Below are 18,492 nucleotides of genomic sequence, written 5' to 3'. Positions count from 1 at the left end.
TGATCCCTAATTGTTATGACAAAACTATTAAAGAAAGAACTACACGGTTAACCTTTTGCTTCAGAGAACTGCACATTGGACACATTCAGTTTGGCTTACGAGACCACAGGTTGCTAGTAGCCATCCAATGGTAATTTATCAAGAACTACAATAAGTTATACTGCAGTTCGGCAGTTCCCTTCCACAGGCCATAATTGTACAATTTTTAGTGTAGTTGCAGTGAATCAAATAAACCACAAAGGAGCGTAGAACACTAGAGTGAAATCATTGTTAGAGAAAGGAAAACAATTGTTTGCATCATGAGGATTATGGGTTTTATTAACATACCAGGTTTTTCGTAACATACCGGCAAAGGGGAAAACCGTAAATGGCCTGCATTAGACCTTATCTGAACTCCCCTCTGGATTATATCGGCCATTTATGATGGCCGAATGAATCATCTAACTATGGGGTTGCCTGTAGGTACTAAAGAGCAAACATTCTCATAGACAAAACTGTGCCGAGAAAGCCCCCAACGTATACAGCAGATTGTCTAGTCATGGCTGAATGCAGATTGACATCCTTATGAGGCCGGGCACACCTTGCATATCGCAGTGACAGCTTTTCAGCAATCGTTTCAAATTCTATCATGCTTAGCCATCTTGTCATACTAGAGAGAATTCAGGGTCATCTTCATCTGGACGCATGTGAATTAGCGGACTGGTGAAGAGAAGAAAATAACCAAAGAGTAGACAAGAAATCCAGCCAGAAGGATCCCTCCGTAAACAAACGCCTGTGATGACTGCTTGGGGTGATTATATTCAATAGTGCAACACTTCATCTTGTCTCTTTCCGCAGACAATACACGTTCTACGTACCTGTCAAATCGAAGATGTTAACAATGACTATTATAAGAAAATAGTGAATATTGAGCAGATAATCACAAAAATACTAAGGGAAATATAATGGGAAATATTTGATGTCTAAGTCAGAACAAAGTGCAAAAGGTAGCTACAGGGAAATCTTGCGTCTCAGAAAAGTACATACTGCTGTGTAAATATAGTGCTCTGCAGGATATCAGAACTGTTTTGATAAGCATCAACTAGACGATGGTCATAGAGCAAGGAGGATAAATCCACAAGTTGTCCTTCAAGCCTCTGAAATGGGGTAAAAAAAAGGAATCAGCTGCAAATAGAACTTTGAATTAAAAATAAACTGGTGCAGTAACAAAAATAAATACTTACATCCAGGTATTCTTCCAAACGTTCAACAAGCTCATGAGGGAAAGGTTCTGGCATAGTTGTTACCTTCTTATAGAATTTCTCTACCCATAACTCTGTGTTGGACTTGTTTTGTTTACCTTTAACAGGTTCTCCTAATGGCGTCTTAAGATGCTCTGATGCAAAGGATTGAACAAACTGCACCAAAGCAGACGGGAGTTAAAGTCTCCAGCGCATGTTAAGAAAATAAGAAAACGAAAGCAAGTTCAATTGAATTCCAGAGGACCTCCGATGTGTCCCTTATTTTGTGAAGAGCAGCATCAACTTGAGCATAAATTGTAGTTCTCTACACATTTAAAAGCATACATTAGATTTAGTGCAAATGAATATGACATGTAACAGCTGAAGAAACCAAGGTTTACATAGGTAAAATATCACAAAATCCTGGCCATGCTGATTGTCACGAGTCATGAAGCATAATATCAAGATTTGCTAGATACAGTCATATAGACTACAATTTGCAACGATTAATTAGAGAAATAAATGTCCATGCTACTCTCTTAAACAGGAAACCATAGTCAGAAATTGGTAAAAGGAGGCAAGAAGCAACGGAAGCACATTTGAGCTCAATTTATGACAACCTCCACTCCCATGCTCTCATAAAACCATAGAAGGTACTAGTATAAACTATTGATGTCTCATGATGATGCATGAACATGTTTTGTGCATTCCATTGACGTCTCACTCTGATGCATAAAAATGTTTTTATGTTCAGGAGAAAGGAAAAGCATCATTGGATAACATACCAGTGCAACATCCTGAAGGATTTGACTGATCTTAGAGGAGTTTGAGAATGGTCCAAAGGGATGGCATCCAGCAGCCCACAACCAATTCACAACAGGTCTTTCATGAATATGTGATGCCCTTTCATATGGTGCACTCAGACCTCCAACTGCTGAAGCTAAACCTGCCAAGATGTGGCGCTGTGCTAGAGACGGAAAAGCGAACTGTCTAGTTGTTTCTGACACATAACTGCAATGCAAAATAAAGGGTATAAACACAGCAGCACTTGAACACATGTAGCCATGTCAGAAGCCATAGAACAATTATGTGTGTAGACCTGTACTGAAACTTTGCATACCTTAGAGGAACCTTTTCATTGTTATGCTCAAGTACAATGACAACATCTTTGCTTGTCCAAACAAGATTTTCCTCTTCCATCAGAAGCTCAGCATCAACATCAGCCAATGACAATACAAAGCTGTCAATTCATGTTTTAAAAATATTAGCAACAGCGGTGATATAACTTTTGCCTGAACAGTGCATTCTTAGGATAAAATTTTTATCGCTATACCCAAATGATACTCCTTGATTTTCTACACCATTATTTTAAGGATGGGGCAGCTCTTAACTTGGTAAGTTACATTTTGATCCTCAAACTGTATATCAAGTGAGTGAGGGTTGGTTTTTAGGCAAGCGTATGTTGATGGAGAAAGGATAGTTGTTTACACTGGAATCACTCTGGTTCCATAAGTCCGGTACAGATCTCCATGTTTCTTCTTTCCAGTTCCTCGTTTTTCTTTCTTATTTCTGGGCATGTAAGATTCCCATATAGGCTTATGTTTTATGGAATCATGCGTGTCGTCTTGCTCGTTCAACCAATGCTGTTGTTCAATAAGATTCGAACATACTTTAGCAAGAATAAAAAATCCAAATTACATCACACATGGAGATCCATGAAACTGAAGTGAAATCGCAGGATGTCAATTAGGAAATGTTGCACACACCTGCTTCAGGAAGAACCTACTTGAGAGGGAAGGATTTGCAACTTCTAATAAACCAGCGGACAGCACATCGGCAGAGCGTTCCATTTCCTGTACCAGTAGACAGCATATAACTGTAATGTTGCATTTCATAAGACAAACATTTTGGATCCATCAATTAGTGACATATTCATGCTGCTTCATGGTTTCACCACAAATTTAAGTCAAAAATGCAATGTGGTCTAGACCACTGTGCGTCAAGATATCTGTTACTTGACTTGCTTCGCATTTGTTTTAGCCCTTTTCTTCATTAAAAAATATAAGTGGAAATCCCATGAAAATTGTCAACCATAACATGTTCTTGTTGATGGTACCACTAAAACAGTTATATGAAAGATATGTTCAACAGGATAGGTGAGATCTAAAGTATAGTTCTCCATGTACACTGCTCACATGCAGTATGCAGCAGCCTGTTTGCTAAATATGGAAATAGGATGATGATTTTCTTAGTTTACATTATATAAATACAAAAAGTGGCCTTCAATCACCAAGGTTGAAGCATTCATGATTCATGCAATACCTGTAGATCTATTAACCTACTCATCATGGCGATTCGCCAGTGTAAGCTTGCAATTCAAACATTGGAGTATTTGGATAAAGCCAAAATTCAGTTATCCAACAAACCTCTCTGAGTATTGCTCCATCCAAATATGGTTTGGTACGAACATGAAATCGACCATCGGTCTTCGTTTCATGAATAGAATGGCTGCGCATTGCTTTGGAAACTGCAACAGCTAACTTTTCATGCTGATGCAGCGCATGTGAACCAGAAATAATTATTACCTCCTGCCCAGCATGAACCATTCTTTTAACCTGAAATACACAAGATTTGGAGACTCAGTGTGAACCATATTTTCAACAAACTATGTGCATTTCATAATTATACATGTCTGGCAGAAACACATTTTCATTTGGAACATACATCAGTCAGACATTAAATTAGCCCATTTAAGAGCGATGATGTTATTTTTTAAACAAATATTGAACAGTGATGACACTCTGCTTCCGAAATCGAACAGCTTGACATCATAGTTTTTTTAGCAGAGCTTACAACAAGACTGCAGTCGCTGCATGATAGTTCATCACTCTCTACTTGCTTTTAATTGTCCTAAAAGGATCAGGCCAAAAAAGACAGAAGAAAATTACTTAGTGGAACTTGCTGCAGCTACTTATTATGACTGCACGCAAAGTGGCATTGACGATGATATCCCATTTGCATTATGGATTGTGTAGCAACAATGAACAGTCATAATGCTGCCAAAACCCAAAACCTTTGCTTGTGTGCCATTAAATATCGTCAATGCCATATGTATATTTAGTGTTTCCATTTCATAAAAGTGCAGAAGTACCCCCAACATGGTGGAATATCTACAGCTTTGTTTCATATTTACGGAACAGAAAAACAACCAAATTCTAAATCACATTTAGCATTCCAGGGTTCTTGGGAGTTGAGATATTACTGTATCATTTGTAGTATTCCCCAAGTCTCCCACCTAGCCTACCTAGGAAACAGGTGCCACCCTCCCACCTTAGCCGCCTATCCCTGCATAGCCAATTTATCCCACCTAGTCCTTAACCCACTTAATCCCACCAAATTGAAAGTTAGGGTGGCACTAATCTGCTGCCCGACTAGCTCATATTGCCTGGTGAACATATTCTGACATCCATTTGCTTGTTATTGTGGAATACATCTTTTTGTCCAATAGAAATTTATATGGCTACAAGGTGCTCCAAATGTCTGTAATTAGTGCATGAAGTAAAACAAACCAGTAAGATCGCTACAAATTGCAGTGGCCTCAGCAACCAACAGATGTATTCATGCAAGAAAATCAACGAACCTCTCTTTCAATAGCTTGAACATCTATGCTGTAGTTGTGACCTGCTTGAAGAATGTTGTACCGATTGTGATTCTGCAGCACAATTATAGGTACAAGTAACCTCATTGCCATGTCAACAGTTTCAAACCTGAATTTGGTAGAAAATAGTAATATTAAATACAAGGAAAAAAATAAAGGGATCATATAATACTTAAAAGAACAGATAAGGCTTGGAGTGTTTGACATGTACTCCCTCCGTCCCAAAAAAAGGCAACCTAAGTACTAGGTTGCCTTTTTTTGGGACAGAGGGACTATTCAAGAGAGATAATTCTTAATCTTTAAAATCATAAAATGTAGTGAGAATGACGAGTCAGTGAGGTCTTTTAACTTGAATATACCTGAATACTTGGTTCAACTCCTATTTCACTAAACATTCCAAGAAGTGAATACTTTAGACAATCATTTGATTAATGGAATTACCAATTAACTTTGTCAGATGATAAAGCAACTGTGATCCAAACGGTAACTTTCAAGCAATACCTGACATCAGGAGCAATAACATGCTCAATGGTAGTTGAAATTAACCCACCAAGCTGCCCAATAAAAATATCTTGTGTTGAACTAGCACTGGGAGCAGCAAGCCCTCTTGGGAAGATTATATTTAATAGCCGTGGCAATGACCTATAACTCACACTGCCCTCTTCAGTTTCTATTTTTCCATACGTACAAGGGCCTGCTGACAGATCTATTACAACAAATCTGCAAGGACCAATGCAGTGGTGGTTTAGAGCATATCAGCATACAGAGCTTGGTTACAGTTGCTCAAATAATTCCAGTATAGCATAAAGGGGGAAAAAATCCAACATGGAAATATCAACAGTAAAATATGACAGGGCTGGACATGGATCATACATCATACATCATGCACACAAGATGATACATGTATTTCAAAAATCATCTCAGTTGATCTTTCGGTTTTGCTCAACATTAGTTCAGAGGACTGTTGTTTTCTGGCCAACTTGTTATTTTCCCTTTTGTCTATCAATATTTCTTAACTGGGTCTTCCTCATTTCCCATAGTCACAAGTATTACATCCAAAATTGCACAATAAATCTGAAACAAAACAAGTTCCTAATACCAATTCAAGTGGAACTAATCGGTTCTTTTCAGGATCTGCAACCCTGTTTGCAACTAACAATAATAAGCAATAAAATATAAAAACAATGCACGGCTTTTCTGAAATAGCGCTGAAGAGAGACAGTCCGAATATCAACTGCACTACAAAGTAAAATTCTGGCAGTAGACTATCTTACTGGAGAATAGATGCAACTAAAAACATTTTTTACATATAGCCAAGAGCATATTTGCATATATCCGGGTTCAATCATTACCTGTTACAGCATATTGTTTCTGGTGAATAGAAAGCTTAGAGATATATTTATTCGTGTACTTGCCAATACTTGGACAAAAAGGTTCTTACACATTGATTTATCAATGCATGCAAAAATCTAGACTAGAATACTGCCCGTAGGTGGCAAATAAATAGATTCAAAATAAAATGCAAAAAAATAATTATATTCATATCTAAAGACTGTATACATGACCACATGAGATCAATTAGCAACCCGGATATGCACATGTGCAAAGAGAGCTTTTTGTTTATCTTGAAAACAAAACATGCATGTCTACGTATATGACACACAGAGGGCAGGGTGTGTGTAGAACACCCAAATCCTACTTTTAGAAGAGTAACTAATAGTGCTAGCACATACATTTAATGGTAAAAATAGGTTATCAATAAAGAAATGAGTGACAAAAAGAAACAAGTATATGGAACGGTTTGCTGCAACGTTTATTATGAAATGCAATATCCAATAGCTTATAATGTTTGTATGGTTTTATTTCTACAGACTACTGTTTGGATCTGGCAAGATGCAGGTTGATTTTGTCATTTTTAGTGTCTGCTACCTTGTAATAAAGAAGTTGATGCATACTACATCTTGAATATTGATAAAGAAGTTGCAAAGCTACCTTGTAACAAAAAAGAAGAAGAGAGAATTGGAAATTTAGAAGAACAATCACCTTCCAGAACTCAGCCATACTTGAGTTGCACCACCACCATTGTAACGGTATCGGTAGATGTAATCTGCTTCTTGTTTTTTTAGCTCTTGTTCTGTTAGTCTTCCTATCGCACCATACATTAAACTATCAAGATCAGTTTCGTTGTTCCGAGGATCCATTCTTACCTGCCAAGGAAAACTTGTATTGGTGTTTGATGCCACTCTCAGGTGTAATGGTAAAGATAGACAACAAGAGCACTTTATTTCTCCTGTCTGTTAGTAAGAAGCTACTAGACTATGTGTTACAATTTAACAAAAGCATTTTCTTATCACAAATCAACAACCACATTTAGATGGACAGACTGGTTTAGACTCAGATCTGACAAAGTGAGAGTTTTCTTGAGTACTAGTGAACGTGCACGTGCAAGGCACGTTATCGTAATATATATTATTGCAAATAAAAACATACCAATTATTAAGTGATAGTTACAAAATAACTTATCCCTTCTATAAAAAAAATGCAATTGTAGAACAATGTTGTCGCCTTAGCAATCTGCAACCAACAAATTAATGTTTCATGACCCTATTGGATACATGTGAGATCCCTAGCCCCTAGCTAGATATGTGAACTAAAAGCATGTAGGATTTCTTTCATAAACAACACAAGGGAAAAGAAATCAGATTTGATCTTTATGAGCTTTCACCTTGTCAAATTTAGTGTCCTATAATCTCATTTGATCATACCAGATTATGTAAGATTTCTTTCATAAAAAACACAAGGAAAACAAATTTTCTTGAGTATAATTCTCATTGGTTTAATTAGCTTCCTTCTCTTTTCCTTATTTTCTAAATAACTTTGTACAATTGCTTATTAATACAATTTCATTAGGGTTCACCTCTATTGTTTTCTCCAAAAGTAAAAGACAGGAAAAATGAACAAAACCAACATGCTCCTTGAATCCAGTATTACCATGAAGGACTGCACTTTCTAATGTCTAGAATTTGCATACAGGTATGAATGACATAAGAAGATTAGGCAGTCAATATAATATGATACAGAAAGAAACAATGATAGATAAAAATCCCCATACCTTATCAAAATTAACGACAAATATTGCAACAGGCGCAGGCCTATCCATCTCAGTTGATGAATAACCAGGTTCCATGTCAAAAATAAATGAATAGAGCCTCTGGAATACAGGCTCTACCATAGTCGCATCTACCTCAAAAAGAGGGAATTCCCTGCCGTATTCACTCTGGAGGGACAGAATATTTAGTGCCATGAACTGTGTCAATAAATGATTTGAACAGCAACTAAACACTACTTTTTAGAAAATAATATAGTCCCAATTACCTCTCTTGCAGTTCCTGCAGGAACCATTGCCTCCTTAAGTGACTTCTCAAGAGAAATCAGCTCTGGTTGTCCAGCCTAAAGAAGTATATTTTTTACAATAGAACAGTATAAAAATAACAGCGACATATTGTAAAAAGAATAATTATGAGACCTTAAAATGAAGCCTTACCGCTATGACATTGTACATAATATGATGCTCAATATCAATTGGTTCTCCTGTCTCGAAACAAGAGGGCCTATGAAGCGGAAAGCTCATCTTTAAGAATTCTTCCAGCCTATGCCCATCCAAGGAGTATCTATACCCTCCATCACCATTGAAACCAATAAGAACAACGTTAACCTCGAGAGGCACCTGAAATGGAACCTGCGAAATTCTCCCAGTGTGTCAACAGACATTGCAAACGTAAAAGATGCACACAATGAATGTTTCAGAAGAAACATAAAGTAGAGCAGCAACAAATGATTACAGAAAGTTAAGATTACTACAGTTTGTTATGCTATTCTTGTTGTATGAGCACCAGTGTGGACAAAAGTTACAACAGCCAGTCAACTACAACAAAAAACTTCTCACAAGGTCTTTTCTTTCCTTATGCCATCTTGCAGGCACTCATAATGCTAGCACATCTAAACAGTCTCACACATGCTCGGAGGAAGAATTCCAACTTATAAGCATACAAATTCTAAAATCTACAAACTTTGCACGTCCCACAACATCAAAACGGCGGTCGATCTCACGAGGGGAGAGGAACGAAATCCACCTGCAGATCCCGTACATCGAGAGTAAAATTCACCGCATCGCAAGCTACTACCAAGCTCGAATTCATCCGAGCTCAAAACCACCGGATCACCTCTGTCGACGTGCGCCACTCGTGTGCGGGCGAGAGAGATTTAACGGGGGGAGCCGACGAGCGACGAGGGGGGGATGAGAGTGACGATGAGTAAGTTACCTCTGCGCGCGTGTGGAGCATGCGGCGCACGTCGGCGCGGACGCTGTCCTCGACGTCGTGGAAAGCGCCGTGGTGCCACTGCGGGTGGCCGGGATCCCGGCGGAACGCCTCCCGCCGAGCCGCCGCGGAGGTGGCCACGGCGACCGCGAGGAGGAGGAGGAGGAGGCGGAGGAGGAGCAGGGAAGGCGCCATGGGAGGCAGCGCCCGGGGAGGCGGGGAGAAACCCTAGGGTCGGGGTTTCAGGAAGCTTCGCCGCCGCCGCCGCCTACGAGGCAATCGGGAGGCGGAGCAGCGGGGGTGCGCGGCCGGCGGAAGTGCGGAACGACGACGGTCCACGGCGGGCGCGTGGTTTGGGTTGCGCTCTCTCGGCTTGGCCGTTGCTTTGAGATCGGTGATGTCTTGACTTGTGTGGACTGGTCGATGTTGCGATGTCTGAGATGGATTTCAGAGACTTAACTCTTAACGATAAAAACTCGGGTCTGTTTGGCATAGCTATAGATCACGATATATTTAAATTTTGTATATTAAATTATAGTAATGATTTAAATTTTAAATTTTTATCTAAAGTGAGAACAAAATTATTTATATAAATATTATCAACTTAATCGCACTATCGCAGGTCTAGATAATGAATTTGTGAAGTTAGAAATACACATATTTAAGAAGAAATATTGAATTTGAAGTTGTGCCAAAGAGGGTAGTCTAGTATATAACCAGAGACCCAAATAACCCAAAAAAAATTCAAAGCGCAGACACAAATTTAAGTATTTGAACCATAAAAACATTACAAACCTTAATTCATTTCGATCAAAGGTGATGTCTCAAAAGTCAAAACTAAACAATTGAACTAGACACGGATGCTTGGTTCTGGTGGCTCCATGGAATAAAAACACCAGCACCAGCATGATAAAAAGAGCAGCGGCCTCAGATTTTCACCAGCAACATTGATCGCTTACTCAGAAACTTCACCCACGCATCAAAGAAGGCACTCGCACTTCACCTTCGAAAGTTTAGGAAGTGATCGTCCAGCTCGGAACGCCATTTTACCAACAAAATTGCAGGCGTAAAGAAAAAGGGCGAACAGGAACATACAGGCAAAGAACAGAAAACAGCAGCATAGGCTGCGATACTCTTCCAATAACACATGTGAAGATGGTACTTTCTTTGTATGCAACATTGGCAGTGTTTATTTTTCTTTCAGGTCATTGAACACTTCAGTGGATGTATACAGTACATTGATATTTCGGTACATACAGTGGTACAGAACATATATCATCACAGCTTTGATGGTGGCTTCGAACTCCGGCCCTGTATAAATTTCTGCATACTTGCGAATTGCTCTTTTGTCATACCATTGTAATAGTCATGAGCTCTTTCCTGAAATCATAACAATGCTAACATGAGGATGCATTTCTGGAGCATATTAACAACGATAGAAGATATTTCCTGTTTCTTTCTGTTCAGACCCAATATAATCCCATAGACAATATCCATCTTCAATCGGTAAACACAGTGTCAATCTAAAAAGCTTGCTACCTCGCCCAAAAAAGACTTTCTTTTTACAAAGTTTGTTCACCAAAAAGGATTTATCAGATGTTATATTTCTAATGGAGGAAATCACCATAACTCTGCCTAGTTTCACTTGTTAATTTGTTGTTAAATTCTGCCAAGCTCTACTAGAAGTTAAATAGTTTAAGCACCACATTGTGTAGGTACAAACCTTTTCAAGAGCTCGAGCATGTTCCAAGTCCAGCTGGAGCCCGTCATTTATAACAGATTTATACAACACAACCAAGTTGCGATTGTTCCTTGCAATGGCCTCACAGACCTCTATTGCCTTACTCAGCACCTGGGTATCATCCACAATGTGGTTAACAAGACCCCACTTCTCCGCCATTTCAGCTGTGATAGGCATGCAAGTTAACGACACTTCCCGTGCTCTATTTGGTCCAATGACACGAGAAAGCTTCTGTGAAAGACCCCAAGAAGGGAATATCCCAAACCTACATCACATTGAACAAAAGCAGATCAGAAAAATAGGGCACAATGTTGTGGCAATGGCATTGATACAAACATGATTACATACTATTTAAAGATATATATTGAACAAAAGCTGATCAAAAAACAGCGCCCAAGGGTGTGGCAAGGGCATCAATCCCTACATGATTTATATGCATTGTCTGAAGATAGAACAAGTATATGCATTTAGCAGGACTTCAGTGTGTAACTCTGCCTAATAAAAGTAGAAATTCCAATTCCAATATCGAGTTCCCCCTTCTGAAACTGCAGGATAAGATAGGATCTCTTCCATGGAACTATTCAAGACAATCTTATGGTCCAAAATCAATTACCAAAGGAAAACAACTGTAATTAAACATTCAAATTTCACCGTGTTCTGCCCATGCTCACACTACTCGAGCGTAGAGGATAATATCCAAAAGGCAAAAGAGCTAGGGCTTTTCTAGTAGATTTCATATAAAAAAGAGACTTTCTAGTACATCGCACTGGATTACTTGTCATCATATTTTGTACTATTTGGTGACCAAGGTATCGAGCTCAAATTGCCAAAATAGAGGAACTAAGATACTCTAATTGAGAAAATCAAGAGCAGTATTTACAACTTGTGATCCTTTTTGCAAGAATAAGTTGTTGACTCAAGAGGTGGAGGGGGGCGAACTCACTTGGCGTGGGTGTCGATGAACTTAGCGGAGCGGCCGGCCACTAGGATGTCGCAGGCGAGGGCGATCTCAAATCCGGCGGTGACGGCGAATCCGGCGATGGCGCCGACGATGGGCTTGCGACAGCGCTCCATCTGGACGACGGGGTCGGCGGCGGGATCCTTCACGTCGCCCTTGAACACCTCCTCCGCAGCGGTCAGGTCCACGCCGGAGCAGAACGCGCGGCCGCGCCCCGCGAGCACCACCGCCGCCACCCCGTCGTCGGCGTCCAGCCGCCGGAACGCCGCGGCCAGTGAGACCATCATGGGCCGCGTCAGCGCGTTCAGCGCTTTGGGCCGGTTGATGGTGACGACGGCGACCCGGGACCCCGGCTTGGCCGGCTCGACCAGGATGAGGTCGCCGGAGTCCGGCGATGTGGCGGCCATCGGATCGGGTGGGGTCGGATTGACTAGCTTTTCGGTTTGGTATACCGACGAGCGACGAGAGTGGGGATGGGAGTAGCGTGTGCTCGTGTCTCTTTTTTTTGGAAGAGACCTTTTGACACTGCAATACTGCATGTGGACCCCACTTTGGGGGGGGGGGGGGGCAAATAGGCAAATAGCGGTTGATGTTGATAAGGCTGGTGACGCGTGACGTGTCATTTGTTTTAGGAGTAAGAAAATAAAGCATATCAGCAATTCAGCATATTGTGCGACTCATCAACGCTGTGCCGTGAGCCCGTGACGAACGGGATTGCTACTCCTGTGCCAAAAAGGGAAAAAAAACTTAGATGGATTTATGGAACGTATATTGGGTAGTTTTTTTTTTTGCGGGGAAGTATATTGGGTAGTTATTGTGTTTAAAAGATGTTCTTAATGAATGGATGGATAGGAGAGATTAACATTTATGTTTTTTTATTCATATATGTTGTTTTGTAAACTTTATTATATAAAATGTATGAGTAATTAGGTATGTAGTCTAAACTTCTAAACTTTAAGTGAATAGCATTGATAAATAATCTAAATTTATCGTTGATTTTTTTTTAATTTAGACATAATTGCACTTTGATTCATCTTTTATTACGAAGCTTCACTTTAAACTACTCTTTAGATAATCTTTTCACTTTGTACTACAAAATATTACTTTTACTTTTGTTGCACTCTGAACCACTCTAAGGTTGTGTTCGGGAGTAAGGGTTAGGAACCGTCACTCCCTAGCACGGAAAACAGAGCAGCGATTAGCGGGTGAATAATTAAGTATTTGCTATTTTTTCAAAAATGATTAATATGATTTTTTAAGCATTTTTCTTAGAACGGGTACAATAGCAGGCTATAAGCTAGCTATAAACATATTTTAAAGAGATAAAGGAAGAGAGAGAAGAGCAGTGGGCTACAGATCTGTAGCCAGCTGCAGCATGGACTCCAAGACGTAATGTGTGTATGACAGGTGGGACCAGATATTAATAGTATAGTAAGTAACTATTGTATGAATTGGCTATTACATTGGCTATAGATGATTTGGAGTTAATAGTGGGCTATACTATTAAACTTGCTCTTATAGAATTTTTTTGCAAAAAAAACGCACCGTTTAGCAGTTTGAAAAGCGTGCGCGCGAAATACGAGGGAGGGAAGTTGGGAACGGGAGGTAACGAACGCATCCTCGGAGCAAGGCTAATAATACAGCCGACCTGTTGGCTATAAGGTTCTTTGTAGCTTTCTCTCAGCCTACCTATATAATAGTTAGCTCTTTACAATTAATACATGGCGCACCTGTTTTTCTCATTGAGTTTCTTGGTTCTTGTGTCGAAGATAAGTTTACAGTTCGCTTCTCCTCTCTCCTCTCTTCTCTCCTCCACCTTAGCATTTAGCCGGCTTATAGCCTACTACTCCCTCCATTCTAAATTGATCTACATATTTCATAGGTACACCAAGACCAAGAAAAGCTAATAACTCTCTCATACTATATTTACTCTAGCAACAAACTCAATACATGCACCATCCCCACTATTTCCTAGCCAATAGTAAATCAAGATATTGCATCTGGATTATAAATACTTGTGTGCATGGATGCATGTATCAATGTTCATTTACTCCAATGCACAAATAACGAATAGACTTAATAAATGAACACAAATATATAGATCATTTAGGAATAACCTTAAAAAAATTATATGTAGATCAATTTAGAATGGAGGGAGTATTATACTTGCTCTAAGGATGAGTTCTTTTTGTTAAAGTTCACAACTCAACTCCATCATTTTTCTACATGCATCAAACCACTGAACAGTGTGTTTTTTTTCAAAAAAAAAGGAGAAAAAAATATATGAAAGTTACTTTAAAAAACACATTAATCTATTTTTTTAAAAGCTAATACTACTTAATTACTATACACGCTAATGACGCTAATGAGTCACTCCGTTTTATACGCAAGAGGATTGAGTTTCCAACACCAAACAACAAACTCAGCCTAAGTCTCGTCTGCATTTATCCACTCGTCCGGCGAAAAATAGCCAACTTGCAAGTTGGAAAGATTATCGATATATAGGTGCGGATGTGGTTGAGGTTATTGATGCACTCCAGAAATATTTTAAGGTGGTATAAAATGAAACAAAGGCAAAACAACTTTGTCCACAGTGAAAGGATAGACTAAATGGTGTCCAAAATAAAACTTTGGTAAAATAATAGCTGAAACTCAATTTACTCTTTAATAATTAGAAAAAGTACGAATTACCCCCCCAACTATCGCGGCAGTCCGAATTACCCCCTGAACCATAAAACCGGACATTCTTCACCCCTAACTATGCAATCCGGATGAATTACCCCCTCGACCTAATCCGCGATGGTTTTGGTCTACGTGGCGTACGCGTGGCAGTCCAGTCAATAATTTATTTATTAAAAAATACTGGGACCCACCTGTCATACTCATATTGCACTTTTCCTCTCTTCTCTCTCTCACTCTTCCTCTCTCTCTCTTCTCTCACTCTGTCTCACGCGCACGCGCACAACGGCAGGCGGGGTGCGGCGAGCGGCGGCGGTGGGAGCTCGCGCTGCTCGAGCGAGGCGAGGCGGCGGCGGCGTGGCGAGGCGGTGGCGGAGGAGGCGAGGCGGCGGAGAGGAGACGAGACGAGGTTGTCCCATTGGTTTCTTCTGGTTGTCTCATGCTCTCACGATTGGTCAGTGTGTGTCGTGTTCGATCGATCTACATCTACATGTACAGATGATCGATCAATCTTCGAATCGATCGCCGTGTTTTTGTTGTGTTTGGTGATGAGATGGTGGTTAAGTGGTATGGTTAGTGTGCGCTAATGGCGGTGGTTTGGTTTAGGGGGTGGTTGTGTGCGTGTGGTTGCAGGGTGGAGAGCTTCATAGAGCACCAGGATGCGTGTAACTCTGGACGGGTGCGCAGCGAGGTCGTGCCCGTGGTGACGACGCTGCTAGTCATCCGTCCCGCGGCGCTGCGGCATCATCATCATCATCTGCCGCCGCCGCTGCTGCCTAAGCTGCAGCTCTTCCCGGCGTCCATCATCGTCGCGGCGTCCGACAGCGGCGCCGCGGCCGCGGCGGTAGGAGGGGAGGAGGAGGAGCAGCGGAAAGAGGTGAGGCGCGCGCTGGAGGAGAAGGCCGTAGCAGGCGCGGCGCGGGAGCGGGCGCGCGAGGAGGCCGCGGCGGCGGAGCGCGCGCTGGAGGACGCCCGCCGCCGCCCTTGCTCGAGCAACGCGAGCTCCGCCGCACCCCGCCGCCGCTCGCCTCCTCCGTCGTCGCCACCACGTCGCCTCGCCTCCTCCGCCGCACCCCGCCGCCGCTCGCCGCCTCATCCCCCGCCACTGGCCTCCTCCGCCGCCGCCGCCGCCGCCGCCTCACCTCGCCGCCGCCGCTCGCCGCCCCCCGCCTGCCGCTGTGCGCGTGAGACAGAGAGTGAGAGAAGAGAGAGAGAGGAAGAGTGAGAGAGAGAGAAGGGAGAGAGGAAAAGTGCAATAGGAGTATGACAGGTGGGGCGCACCTATTTTTTGATAGAGCCCCTTTGAATCAAAGGATTTATGTAGGAATATCATAGGATTCAAATCCTATATGAAATTTTCCTATGTGGCCCTTTGATTCAAAGGATTGAAGCTTTCCAAATCCTATAAAATTCCTATGGAATGACACATTGCATATGGATTTTGGAGAAAATTTAGCAAGAGCTCCAACCTCTTGAAAAATTTCCTTTGAGTCTATGTCTCTCATCCGATTCCTGTGCTCCAATCAAACGACTATTCCTGTGTTTTGCAATTCTCTGTTTTACACCTCAATTCCTGTCAGAATCCTGTGTTTTTCCTATTCCTCCGTTTTTTTACCCTACGATTCAAAGGGGCCCTAAATAAATTGCTGACTGGACTGCCACGCGTACGCCACGTAGACCAAAACCACCACTGATTGGGTCAAGGGGGGGTAATTCGTCCGGTTTGCATAGTTGGGGGTGAAGAATGTCCGGTTTTGTGGTTCAGGGGGGTAATTCGGACGACCGCGATAGTTCGGGGGGGTGTAATTTGTACTTTTTCCTTAATAATTTGCTATTGAAACTTTTCGTTGGAAATAGCACCCGATATCTGCTACACCCTCCGTCCCAAAATAAGTGCAGTTTTGCACTATTCACGTTCAATGTTTGACCGTTCGTCTTATTTGAAATTTTGTTATGATTAGTATTTTTATTGCTATTAGATGATAAAACATGAATAATACTTTATGTGTGAGACTAAATATTTTTAAATTTTTCAAATAAGACGGACAGTCAAACGTTGGGCACGAATATCCACGGCTAAACTTATTTTAGGACGGAGGTAGTACCAACCATTAATCTGCTATCAGCCCCTTATTCACAATTTATTACTTTGGTTTAACACTATCATTCTAAATTTAAGCTTCTCGTCATGTGAAGGTTTTTTTCATCGGTCACACCTCAAATTTCAATCTTATAGAGTTATTTTTAAGGTTTTTCATAGTAGATTATATTCTAGCATTAACTTTTAAATCGCTAAAATACAAATATAATAATTTTGCCCTAGTGTATTTTTTATTGCATAATAGTTTATTTTTCCTAGCTTATCAACCATAGATAAAGATAATTGGAATATAATACTCTAAGCAAACTGTCAGGGTTATGGATACCACATACCTAATAGTAGTTGACTAAATCTCGGCAGGACCCACCACATACCATGTCTTATACGGAAACAACCTTCGGATATAGGAGAAGTTCCGGATAAGGAAAGACAAGTTCTACATGGAAACGACAAGGACTACTCGAATTGTATCATATTGGTTTCCCTATTTCTACTTGGACAAGGGGACACCTATGAGTATAAATACAAGGCCTCCTAGAAGGAGAGGGGAGATGGAGCAATAGATCAAGACACAAGATCAACATACAAGCCAACATACGTCAAGACAAGCCGCCAGATATCGACATCGGAGATAAGCCTAGTTAGTCCCCATACGGTTCCTACGACTACCGTCAGTAGGGATCTAGTGCTGTCTCTGATCACGCCGAACACGGATTCGAGGAGAAAGACTACTCTGTTGTCGACTACAGGATGGTTTTATGGTCGCCAAGTCGACAACAGATATATAGGCTACCCTAAATATTGTACTGATGTGATTATGATGAATAAGAGCAACGATCGGCTTCGGCCAACAGGAGTAGGGTTATTACCTGACAATTCAGGGGCCCGAACCTGTATAAAAATACCTGTCTCCAACTCTTTTACCTCAAACTCGCATATATCCTAGTACCAACGATCCCCATACTATGTAAATACCGGAATCGCGACATCAAACGTCGATACAAAGTGAACGTAACCCAACTAGTTAGATCCCTTGGCAGAACCTCCACATCAAGATATACCGGTTCAGTTTTTCGGAGATGCTCATATAGATAGAGCGTATGTGTGTGTTCATAAGGATGAGTTTGTGCACGTTATAAGCATATGCATTTGTACTATGTTTATTTAAAAAATAATATAATATTTCCTCCATGTCAAATTACCTGTCTTTCTAGGTTGTTTGGTACTACCTCCATTACAATATAGTTGATGTTCTAAGTTATTTGGTAAATATTAAGGTTTAGGGAAAATGACTATAATAACCTCTACCAAATGATGTATGGTTGGTGGTTCGGTGTAGAGTGGAGAAATTTTTGAATTGGAGGTGATTGATGTGATAAAATGTACTCCAAAATGATAAGGGTTTTGGAGAATTTTTAAATCCTAAAATGACATCTATTTTAGGACGAAGAGAGTATACACTAAGGTTTAGAATGACTATAATACCCTTATCAAATGATACATAGTTAGGAACACAAGGTTGGTTTAGGGTAGAATAGAAAAAAAAAGAATTTTGTATGATTGATGAGGGTAACTAAATATTTTGGAGTAACGAATATTATAGGACGAAATTTGAATGTTAGAGAGACAACTAATTTGGATCTTTGGGATGGAGAGAGGACTTCAAAATCGTCGATAAAATTCGTTCCGATTGTCGACCCCTTCACACCATAAAGGCATTCACAGTGTACACACATGGCGTGTGTGGCAATGTTGGTCCACGTAGACAAATCACTTGCGTGGAGGAGAGAGGGGAGTGGGGACCGTTCCTTCATCG

The 18,492-nt window shown here is 40.9% G+C and overlaps 2 protein-coding genes across 2 annotated transcripts; both read right to left on the bottom strand.

Moving 5' to 3' along the window:
- Positions 1–270: 270 nt before the first annotated feature.
- Positions 271–9,572, bottom strand: LOC4332629 (uncharacterized). Its single transcript, XM_015777202.3, has 16 exons — positions 9,201–9,572; positions 8,423–8,617; positions 8,254–8,328; positions 7,991–8,155; positions 6,922–7,085; positions 5,380–5,598; positions 4,861–4,987; positions 3,647–3,835; positions 2,987–3,073; positions 2,709–2,863; positions 2,341–2,460; positions 2,006–2,231; positions 1,486–1,545; positions 1,224–1,397; positions 1,027–1,136; positions 271–857 (listed from the first exon to the last, which is right to left on the bottom strand). Exons 1-16 carry the CDS (start codon positions 9,390–9,392, stop codon positions 692–694), a joined length of 2,424 nt encoding a protein of 807 aa, XP_015632688.1. The 5' UTR covers positions 9,393–9,572; the 3' UTR covers positions 271–691.
- A 766-nt stretch (positions 9,573–10,338) lies between these two features.
- LOC4332628 (probable enoyl-CoA hydratase 1, peroxisomal) lies at positions 10,339–12,388 on the bottom strand. The gene is made up of 3 exons (XM_015776836.3): positions 11,882–12,388; positions 10,921–11,203; positions 10,339–10,577 (listed from the first exon to the last, which is right to left on the bottom strand). Exons 1-3 carry the CDS (start codon positions 12,301–12,303, stop codon positions 10,476–10,478), a joined length of 807 nt encoding a protein of 268 aa, XP_015632322.2. The 5' UTR covers positions 12,304–12,388; the 3' UTR covers positions 10,339–10,475.
- Positions 12,389–18,492: the final 6,104 nt, after the last annotated feature.

The sequence above is a fragment of the Oryza sativa genome, chromosome 3 (assembly GCF_034140825.1).
Source record: "Oryza sativa Japonica Group chromosome 3, ASM3414082v1".
Taxonomy (NCBI): domain Eukaryota; kingdom Viridiplantae; phylum Streptophyta; class Magnoliopsida; order Poales; family Poaceae; genus Oryza; species Oryza sativa.
Note: the sequence above shows the minus strand (reverse complement) of the source record. Positions and strands in the feature narration are given on the sequence as shown.

Excerpts from the sequence above, each read along its gene's own strand:
- LOC4332629 (XM_015777202.3), bottom strand. The coding sequence starts at position 9,392 with ATGGCGCCTTCCCTGCTCCTCCTCCGCCTCCTCCTCCTCCTCCTCGCG. Across the intron at positions 8,156-8,253 it reads CTGCAGGAACTGCAAGAGAG|AGTGAATACGGCAGGGAATT; the intron begins GTAATTGGGACT and ends CTGTCCCTCCAG. Across the intron at positions 1,546-2,005 it reads TCCTTCAGGATGTTGCACTG|AGAACTACAATTTATGCTCA; the intron begins GTATGTTATCCA and ends TTAAATGTGTAG.
- LOC4332628 (XM_015776836.3), bottom strand. The coding sequence starts at position 12,303 with ATGGCCGCCACATCGCCGGACTCCGGCGACCTCATCCTGGTCGAGCCG. Across the intron at positions 11,204-11,881 it reads TTCATCGACACCCACGCCAA|GTTTGGGATATTCCCTTCTT; the intron begins GTGAGTTCGCCC and ends AATGTGATGTAG. Across the intron at positions 10,578-10,920 it reads ATGCTCGAGCTCTTGAAAAG|GAAAGAGCTCATGACTATTA; the intron begins GTTTGTACCTAC and ends TTATGATTTCAG.